Source organism: Oncorhynchus mykiss, chromosome Y (genome assembly GCF_013265735.2).
Source record: "Oncorhynchus mykiss isolate Arlee chromosome Y, USDA_OmykA_1.1, whole genome shotgun sequence".
NCBI lineage: Eukaryota > Metazoa > Chordata > Actinopteri > Salmoniformes > Salmonidae > Oncorhynchus > Oncorhynchus mykiss.
In genome coordinates this window covers 16,938,366-16,949,288 of record NC_048593.1, presented here as the reverse complement: position 1 = coordinate 16,949,288, position 10,923 = coordinate 16,938,366, and the positions used below count along the sequence as shown (strand labels likewise).

The 10,923-nt window shown below is 45.7% G+C and overlaps 1 protein-coding gene across 3 annotated transcripts in view; it reads right to left on the bottom strand.

Annotated features, from left to right (window-relative positions):
• Nucleotides 1-213: 213 nt before the first annotated feature.
• LOC110509336 (patatin-like phospholipase domain-containing protein 7) overlaps nt 214-10,923 on the bottom strand; it is a 48,348-nt gene continuing 37,638 nt past the window's right edge. For 2 of the 3 annotated variants that reach the window (XM_036967282.1, XM_036967283.1), the window contains exons 32-35: nt 6,757-6,876; nt 2,776-2,863; nt 2,051-2,169; nt 214-1,705 (exon numbers count right to left, since the gene is read on the bottom strand). In XM_036967282.1, the coding sequence (XP_036823177.1) occupies nt 1,586-1,705; nt 2,051-2,169; nt 2,776-2,863; nt 6,757-6,876 (447 nt within the window). In that variant the 3' untranslated portion in view covers nt 214-1,585. The remainder of the gene's footprint in view (nt 1,706-2,050; nt 2,170-2,775; nt 2,864-6,756; nt 6,877-10,923) is intronic. The other variant, XM_036967284.1, reaches the window with a different exon arrangement.

Below are 10,923 nucleotides of genomic sequence, written 5' to 3'. Positions count from 1 at the left end.
TCAGACCACTCCCAGAGTCCTAGAAAAATGATTGCTGAAAAATGGATCTCGCTAAAAAGCCCTTTTTTTGGACCATTTGAATTGAAAACAACCGCAGTAAGGCACTCAATTGTTTCCCAGCAACGATTTCATAGTGAGAAAAAAAACATCCTTTTAACAAATCCCCTCATTAGTACAAAACTGGGGAAATAGACAAACACAAATGTAAAGAGACTCAGCTAACCAATAGTGGTTTATTATTAGTGAGCAGTGTTATACAATGGATTATCAAAAACATCAATTTGGTGGTACAAATAACATTCACACACAAGCAACACCTAAATAGTACACGAGTCCTTCATTGTTTAACAGGGTCATTGGCAAACTGTGCTCAACATTCAAGTTGAACTAATCAGCAAGTGATTGTCAGTCACCAAAGGCACAATTAAATAGCTTGAAATGTGTTAAAAAGGTCAAGTTGGCCAGTTTAGTTCAGTAAGGGTTCACAAAAAGCTTTGTTCCATTCACTGAACATATGCATGCATTTTATAAACAAGCCTCCTGTTACTGACACACACACACACACACACACACACACAGCGTCTCTTCTGCATTTAGACAGGTTGACTCCCAATCCTATCCCCTTATACAACGCATTACCTCTGATCCGAGCCCTACGGGCCCTGGTCTAAAGTAGTGCACTGTAAAAGGAATAGGGTGCCAATCAGGACGCAGGCCGTACAACCTCAGGGGACTGTAGCAAAAGGGACTTTCTAAGATCTACAACACAATGAAAGGCTACCGGTGCGTCAATATCAGCTGGGTTAAAGGCACTGCACTGATAAACACACGTAAAAAAAAGAATAATACATTGCATTGATTTGCTTAATGTTGTGCCAGTACATCTATAAAGTTAGCTCTAGAGGTAAGTAAAGGTTAATAATTCATTAGTCAAATCAACTGTGTTACACTGGTCAATTGTCTAGCGGTCTTGGATGTGCCTGTACATAGATAAATGCTATATAGCATTAACAATGTGGTCTGCATTTAACCACCCCTTCATCTAATTGATTGAAGCCAGAAAACAGATGAGAAGAATAAACAGATGCTACCGCTGCTTCTCCTGTGTGTCCCGTCACACTGTGCACGTCGAACTGCGCCCCATACCCGTGACTCGGAAAGGATCCTCTTTCTTCTCGTTTTATCGCAATCTAGGACCTCAGACACCGAGGCTGTCAGGAGGCGTACAGAAGGTGTGAGCTCCAAACACCAGAAGGCAGCCATTTCAGAAGAGACTGCCGCATCTTCACCACCGCCCAGCTTGTGTCCCATTAAACTACAGTGATTTATATTAAGAGGGAAGAACACGGGACACAAACAATCAATCTCCACCATCTCCAGGTGGCTAGTCAGACAGACTCAGACAGGAATATGATTATGCATTGACTGTTGAAAATAGTTGGTCCTGTATTTGTTGTGGGTCTGTAAGGCACTGTGTTAGCGCTAGTGCTGGAGGGACAGGCAGCCAGAGAGTCAGTTCCTTGCGCTTCCAGACTGTGGGTTCAGTGACTCTTAGCATGGTCTTCGCTCAGCGGTGGGGTTCCCCTCAGTTTCCTCCAAGGGGTGGGGCTGTAGGCGGGGGGTGGGGGGAGGAGAGGGGGCTCATGTCGCTGTATCCCGGGGGAGGAGGGCGACGTCTTCTCCCCATGTCCAGCAGTTCTTCATCCTGAGGATGAGGAGGACACAGTGACTAGCTGATATGTCATTAGGCTAATCTCAGGCTTAAAAGTCTCAAAAGGAGAGAGAAAATGATAAGACGGCACAGGTCCTAATATGTCCTCTTATTTTACACTGGCACGCACTATCGAGTTAAGAAAAAGCATCAACATTCAACAATGTGTGGCTCAGTTGGTAGAGCAGGGTGCTTGCAACGCCAGGTTGTGGGTTCGATTCCCACGGGGAACTAGTACAAAAAAAGGACACAAACTTCAGACTGTAAACTATAAGTCACTCTGGATAATAGCGTCTGCTAAATGACTCAAAATGTAAAAATGTAAACCCTTCACCGCACCGTGTCCGCAGTCTCCTCCCCCTCGGTGGTGTGTTCGCTGTAGTGATTGGACAGCTCAAAGTCTGAGTAGGCACTCTCCACTGCCTCCTCCTCATAGTCTGTGGGGTAGTCGGACTCCTCTGAGATAGGGAAGGGTCATGGAGAGGGAAGCGTGGCAGGGTGGAAAGAGAGAGATGGAAAGGTGCACAAAGAGAAAGGTGGTGAAGAAGAGAGTGGACAGGGGTGATGAAAGAGGAAGGAGGGGTGTCATAGGAACTGTCATAGCTGCATATTAAATCATCATTTAACCAAAACAAATGTATCTGCTAAGTGAGTGTGGCTGCATTCACAGAGCCCAAACAATAGTCAACAACAAGCAAGGAGAAAGACAAGATAGAAAATGAGCTTATCTTCCCCAGGAAGAGCAGGAGGCAGAGTGCCAAACCCATGACAGAGAGGGGAGGGGGGGTGAAAAGCTAGCAGAGCGGCATTAGAAACATAAATATTCAATTGCTCCAGCTGTGATGGTAACAGGAAGGTCAACAGCTATTGGCTCGCAGGCTCTTTCCAGCTTACAATAAAAAAATGCCCTTTTCCAGTTAAAATAACACAGTTACAGCTTTTCCCCTCTCTTGTTCCCAGAGGTCATGTGTCTCGTTGTGATAGGCCTACAACTTATAATGCTTGTTTGACCTCCACAGCACTCTGCTGCTCTATATGCAGATCAGATCATCTGCCAGTCTCACCGTCGACGAGAGCTGGTTTGGCCAGCTCAATGCGGGACACGATCTCTGCCAGGTCAGTGAAGGAGGCGTTGGGACAGGTCACAGGTCCCTGCAGAACACATAGGACAGACAGCACACTGGTATCATACACTAGAGGCCCCATACAGAAATCATTCAGAATAATAGCATTAAAATACACATTTGTACATTATCTAGTCATGACCATCCATTCTGGTCTGGATTTTATTACTGTTCTGGTTAGCGATTGTATCGCCGTCGTGGTTTTGTTTTTCCGACCAACAGTTATTTGATCATCTATTGTCGCCCTGGCTGTCTGCTGAGGACCTCTTCAACCTCCTCCTGATACCTGCTGCTTCCAGCCTGCCCTGGTCTGTCTCTCTCTGTCTGGTACAGTTGCCCCTGCCTCTCTCTCTCTCTCACCTACATCGCACACTTTTTACTGATCTGCTGTTGGACTACATGATTTGTGACTCTTTGTTTTGTTGCAAATGACATAAGTGATCACTGTGCTATTGCCTGTGTGAGAGATGGTAAAATTCCTAAGCGATCTCCACCTGTCGTTACGAAAAGAAAACTGGAAGCGGTTCGATATTCAAGGTTTTTTACATTTGTATTTAGCATTGAATGGAATGGAATTAATCCCTGATGTTGAACTAGCCTTTTCTTCCTTCCACAACACATTCCAGGATGTATGCAATAGGCCCCTTAAAAAAATTCAGGATTACGGGCAGAGAGAACCTTTGGATTACTGATGAACCTGCTCAAATCATAAGGGTATTAAATGCTATGTGGGCTAAAGCAAGAGGGTCTGGTTCGGCAGATGATTGGATGGCTTTTAAACGTCTTTGAAATCTGGGTGTGGCTACGACCCGAAAACTGAAAGCAGACCCCTACCTTAAATCTACTTTGGATAATTTAAATAATCCCGCCACATTTTGGCAAGTAGCGAAAGCTTTAAAAAGATACACAGCTTCCCAAACAATTGTTGGTAGACACACAGATTGTATCTGAGAGAACCTCTATTCTGAAAGCCTTAAATCAGAACTTTCTAGATGCAGGCAGTTTATTTGAAAAGGTTAAAAGGTCTACATGAGCCAGCCCCCTGTGAATTACTAGTCATGCTCTAGATTGGTTTATAAATTACCTATCAAATCATACACAATGTGTAATGGTGGGTTGTTGTAAATCTGAGTCTACAGAGTTGTGCTCAGGTGCTCCGCAAGGTTCTATTTTGGGCCCACTGTTGTTCATTTTGTATATCAACAACATTGGGGATCATATTGAAATAGCGGATGTACATTTTTATGCAGATAATACTGTTCTTCATTCAAGTGGTAGTAGTTTATCTTCAGCTTTTCAAAATGCCCAAAGAGCACTTAACACAATACAACAGAAACTGTATGATTTGAAGCTGGTTCTGAATTCGGGTAAACAAAATGCATGGTATTTTTATTAACGGCATAAGGCTTCTATTTCTCTGGAGGCCAGGAAGGAGCTGGTACGATGTACATTACTGGTGGCTTTAGATTTAATTTAACCTTTATTTAACCAGGAAATTCAGTTAAGAACAAATTCTTATTTACAATGGCGGCCTACCCCGGGCCAAATCCTAACCAGGACGATGGGACAATTGTGCGCCGCCCTCTGGACTCCCAATCATGGCTTGTTGTGATACAACCTGGAATCGAACCAGGGTCTGTAGTGATGCCTCTAGCACTGAGATGCAGTGACCGCTGCGATGAGATGAGTGCCTTAGACCGCTGCGCCAGTTACAGAGTGCATTCGGAAAGTATTCAGCCCCCTTGACTTTTTCCACATTTTGTTACGTTACAGTCTAATTCTACAATGGATTAAATAAAACAATCCTCAATCTACACACAATACCCCATAATGACAAAGCAAAATCAGAAATACCTTCTTTACATAAGTATTCAGACCCTTTGCTATCAGACTCAAAATTAAGCTCATGTGCATCCTGTTTCCGCAGATCATCCTTGAGATGTTTTTACAACTTGATTGCAGTTTACTTGTGGTAAATTCAGTTGATTGGACATGATTTGGAAGGGCTCACATCTGTCTATATAAGGTCCCAGGGTTGACAGTGCATGTCAGAGCAAAAACCAAGTCATGAGGTTGAAGGAAATGTCCGTAGAGCGCCGAGACAGGATTGTGTCGAGGCACAGATCTGGTGAAGAGTGCCAAAACATTTCTGCAGCATTGAAGGTCCCGAAGAACACAGTGGCCTCCATCTGGAAGAAGTTTGGAACCACCAAGTCTCTTCCTAGAGCTGGCCGTCTGGCCACACTGAGCAATTGGGGGAGAAGGGCCTTGGTCAGAGAGGTGACCAAGAACCCGATGGTCAATCTGACAGAGCTCCAGAGTTCCTCTGTGGAGATGGGAGAACCTTCTAGAAGGACAGCCATCTCTGCAGCACTCCACCAGTCAGGCCTTTATGGTAGAGTGGCGCTTGGAGTTTGCCAAAAGTCCCCTAAAGACTTTCAGACCATGAGAAACAAGATTCTCTGGTCTGATGTAACCAAGATTGATTTATTTGGGCTGAATGCCAAGCATCACGTCTGGAGGAAACCCTGGCACCATCCCTACGGTGAAGCATGGTGGAGGCAGCATCATGCTGTGGGGATGTTCTTCAGCGGTAGGGACTGGGAGACTAGTCAGGATTGAGGGAAAGATGAACGGAGCAAAGTACAGAGATATCCTTGATAATCTGCTCCAGAGACGTCAGGACCTCAGACTGGGGTGAAGACAGGAGTGGCTTTGGGACAAGTGGGCTTGAACCCAGACTTGAACCCAATCGAACATCTCTGGAAAGACCTGAAAATAGCTGCGCAGTGATGCTCCCCATCCAACCTGACAGAGCTTGAGAAGATCTGCAGAGAAGAATGGGAGAAACTCCTCAAATGCAGGTGTGCCAAGCTTGTATCATCATACCCAAGAAGACTCAAGGCTGTAATCGCTGCCAAAGGTGCTTCAACAAAGTACTGAGTAAAAGGTCTGAATTACATCACATTTTTATAAATAAAAAACAAAAATAAATAAAACAAGTTTTTGCTTTGTCATTATGGGGTATTGTGATGGCATTATGGGGTATTGTGATGTCATTATGGGGTATTGTGATGTCATTATGGGGTATTGTGATGGCATTATGGAGTATTGTGATGGCATTATGGGGTATTGTGATGTCATTATGGGGTATTGTGATGTCATTATGGGGTATTGTGATGGCATTACGGGGTATTGTGATGTCATTGTGGGGTATTGTGATGGCATTATGGGGTATTGTGATGTCATTATGGGGTATTGTGATGTCATTATGGGGTATTGTGATGTCATTATGGGGTATTGTGATGGCATTACGGGGTATTGTGATGTCATTGTGGGGTATTGTGATGGCATTATGGGGTACTGTGATGTCATTATGGGGTATTGTGATGTCATTATGGGGTATTGTGATGTCATTATGGGGTATTGTGATGGCATTACGGGGTATTGTGATGTCATTGTGGGGTATTGTGCGTAGATTGATGACGAAACAAAAACTATTTAATCCATTTTAGAATAAGGCTGTAATGTAACAAAAGGCCCTGTATATATATGCAGGCCTCAACCACAACCCTGAGAGCACTTGACTCAGCATAGCATGAGGCCCTCAGGTTCATTACCAATGAAAAACGTCTAAACACATCACTGTGATCTCTACAGCGCCGTTGGCTGGTCGTCATCGACCTCGCGTGGGATAAACACTGGTTTATAAGGCCACATTGGGTAAAATGACACTATCTATACCTGTTCTTCTTTAATCAGGTCAGCAAATAAATATCAATTACGGTCCCGTTCTCATTTGCTTTTAACAGTACCAAGAATTAGAACAGTTTTAGTTACTGAGCTCCGTGGTCCTGGAATTCTCTCCTGAACATTTAAACATGTGATGATCTAGTCACTCCCTGACCCTCCCTCCCTCACGTTGTTGTTGCTGTGCGTGTTGTGAAACTCTTCCTGATGACGGTCCTTCAGCATCTTCTCCACCACTCCACTGCGACTCCACACGTCAAACACCGTCTTGCCGTGCTGGTAGCCCACCTCCTACACACACACACACACACACACACACACACACACAAGGCTGAATGTAATGTAGCTAATGGGGGGGTGGGGGGTCTCAGGCAATCCTTGAAAACCTTCTCACACTTTTGACTGAAGATGGAGGAGGCAAGAGAGACAAATAGTGAAGTGTGAAGAGGTGAGGTCTAGAGTAAGAGGGGGTCATGGGAAAACGAGAGGAAGCAAGAGAGAATAACAGACTGACTGCCCAGGTCAAAGACACAGAGAGAATAACAGACTGACTGTCCAGGTCAAAGACACAGAGAGAATAACAGACTGACTGCCCAGGTCAAAGAGAGAGAGAGAGAGAATAACAGACTGACTGCCCAGGTCAAAGAGAGAGAATAACAGACTGACTGCCCAGGTCAAAGACACAGAGAGAATAACAGACTGGCTGCCCAGGTCAAAGACACAGAGAGAGAATAACAGACTGGCTGCCCAGGTCAAAGAGAGAGAGACAATAACAGACTGACTGCCCAGGTCAAAGAGAGAGAGAGAATAACAGACTGACTGCACAGGTCAAAGAGAGAGAGAGAGAGAATAACAGACTGGCTGCCCAGGTCAAAGACACAGAGAGAATAACAGACTGGCTGCCCAGGTCAAAGACACAGAGAGAATAACAGACTGGCTGCCCAGGTCAAAGACACAGAGAGAATAACAGACTGACTGCCCAGGTCAAAGACACAGAGAGAATAACAGACTGGCTGCCCAGGTCAAAGAGAGAGAGAGAATAACAGACTGACTGCCCAGGTCAAAGAGAAAGAGAGAGAGAATAACAGACTGACTGCCCAGGTCAAAGACACAGAGAGAATAACAGACTGGCTGCCCAGGTCAAAGAGAGAGAGAGAATAACAGACTGACTGCCCAGGTCAAAGACACAGAGAGAATAACAAACTGACTGCCCAGGTCAAAGACACAGAGAGAATAACAGACTGACTGCCCAGGTCAAAGACACAGAGAGAATAACAGACCGGCTGCCCAGGTCAAAGACACAGAGAGAATAACAGACTGACTGCCCAGGTCAAAGACACAGAGAGAATAACAGACTGACTGCCCAGGTCAAAGACACAGAGAGAATAACAGACTGACTGCCCAGGTCAAAGACACAGAGAGAATAACAGACTGACTATCCAGGTCAAAGACACAGAGAGAATAACAGACTGGCTGCCCAGGTCAAAGACACAGAGAGAATAACAGACTGACTGCCCAGGTCAAAGACACAGAGAGAATAACAGACTGACTGCCCAGGTCAAAGACACAGAGAGAACAACAGACTGGCTGCCCAGGTCAAAGACAGAGAGAGAATAACAGACTGGCTGCCCAGGTCAAAGACATAGAGAGAGAATTACAGACTGGCTGCCCAGGTCAAAGAGAGAGAGAGAGAATAACAGACTGACTGCCCAGGTCAAAGACACAGAGAGAATAACAGACTGGCTGCCCAGGTCAAAGACACAGAGAGAATAACAGACTGACTGCCCAGGTCAAAGACACAGAGAGAATAACAGACTGACTGCCCAGGTCAAAGACACAGAGAGAATAACAGACTGACTGCCCAGGTCAAAGACACAGAGAGAATAACAGACTGACTGCCCAGGTCAAAGAGATAATAACAGACTGGCTGCCCAGGTCAAAGACACAGAGAGAATAACAGACTGGCTGCCCAGGTCAAAGACACAGAGAGAATAACAGACGGACTGCCCAGGTCAAAGACACAGAGAGAGAATTACAGACTGGCTGCCCAGGTCAAAGAGAGAGAGAGAGAATAACAGACTGGCTGCCCAGGTCAAAGACACAGAGAGAATAACAGACTGACTGCCCAGGTCAAAGACACAGAGAGAATAACAGACTGACTGCCCAGGTCAAAGAGAGAGAGAGAATAACAGACTGACTGCCCAGGTCAAAGACACAGAGAGAATAACAGACTGACTGCCCAGGTCAAAGACACAGAGAGAATAACAGACTGACTGCCCAGGTCAAAGACACAGAGAGAATAACAGACTGACTGCCCAGGTCAAAGAGAGAGAGAGAATAACAGACTGACTGCCCAGGTCAAAGACACAGAGAGAATAACAGACTGACTGCCCAGGTCAAAGACACAGAGAGAATAACAGACTGACTGCCCAGGTCAAAGAGAGAGAGAGAGAATAACAGACTGACTGCCCAGGTCAAAGACACAGAGAGAATAACATACTGACTGCCCAGGTCAAAGACACAGAGAGAATAACAGACTGACTGCCCAGGTCAAAGACACAGAGAGAGAATAACAGACTGGCTGCCCAGGTCAAAGATACAGAGAGAGAATAACAGACTGGCTGCCCAGGTCAAAGAGAGAGAGAGAATAACAGACTGACTGCCCAGGTCAAAGACACAGAGAGAATAACAGACTGACTGCCCAGGTCAAAGACACAGAGAGAGAATTAGACTGGCTGCCCAGGTCAAAGAGAGAGAGAGAATAACAGACTGACTGCCCAGGTCAAAGACACAGAGAGAATAACAAACTGACTGCCCAGGTCAAAGACACAGAGAGAATAACAGACTGACTGCCCAGGTCAAAGACACAGAGAGAATAACAGACCGGCTGCCCAGGTCAAAGACACAGAGAGAATAACAGACTGACTGCCCAGGTCAAAGACACAGAGAGAATAACAGACTGACTATCCAGGTCAAAGACACAGAGAGAATAACAGACTGGCTGCCCAGGTCAAAGACACAGAGAGAATAACAGACTGACTGCCCAGGTCAAAGACACAGAGAGAATAACAGACTGACTGCCCAGGTCAAAGACACAGAGAGAACAACAGACTGGCTGCCCAGGTCAAAGACAGAGAGAGAATAACAGACTGGCTGCCCAGGTCAAAGACACAGAGAGAGAATTACAGACTGGCTGCCCAGGTCAAAGAGAGAGAGAGAGAATAACAGACTGACTGCCCAGGTCAAAGACACAGAGAGAATAACAGACTGGCTGCCCAGGTCAAAGACACAGAGAGAATAACAGACTGACTGCCCAGGTCAAAGACACAGAGAGAATAACAGACTGACTGCCCAGGTCAAAGACACAGAGAGAATAACAGACTGACTGCCCAGGTCAAAGACACAGAGAGAATAACAGACTGACTGCCCAGGTCAAAGAGAGAATAACAGACTGGCTGCCCAGGTCAAAGACACAGAGAGAATAACAGACTGGCTGCCCAGGTCAAAGACACAGAGAGAATAACAGACGGACTGCCCAGGTCAAAGACACAGAGAGAGAATTACAGACTGGCTGCCCAGGTCAAAGAGAGAGAGAGAGAATAACAGACTGGCTGCCCAGGTCAAAGACACAGAGAGAATAACAGACTGACTGCCCAGGTCAAAGACACAGAGAGAATAACAGACTGACTGCCCAGGTCAAAGAGAGAGAGAGAATAACAGACTGACTGCCCAGGTCAAAGACACAGAGAGAATAACAGACTGACTGCCCAGGTCAAAGACACAGAGAGAATAACAGACTGACTGCCCAGGTCAAAGACACAGAGAGAATAACAGACTGACTGCCCAGGTCAAAGAGAGAATAACAGACTGACTGCCCAGGTCAAAGACACAGAGAGAATAACAGACTGACTGCCCAGGTCAAAGACACAGAGAGAATAACAGACTGACTGCCCAGGTCAAAGAGAGAGAGAGAGAATAACAGACTGACTGCCCAGGTCAAAGACACAGAGAGAATAACATACTGACTGCCCAGGTCAAAGACACAGAGAGAATAACAGACTGACTGCCCAGGTCAAAGACACAGAGAGAGAATAACAGACTGGCTGCCCAGGTCAAAGAGAGAGAGAGAATAACAGACTGACTGCCCAGGTCAAAGACACAGAGAGAATAACAGACTGACTGCCCAGGTCAAAGACACAGAGAGAGAATTAGACTGGCTGCCCAGGTCAAAGAGAGAGAGAGAGAATAACAGACTGGCTGCCCAGGTCAAAGACAGAGAGAGAATAACAGACTGACTGCCCAGGTCAAAGAGAGAGAGAGAGAATAACAGACTGACTG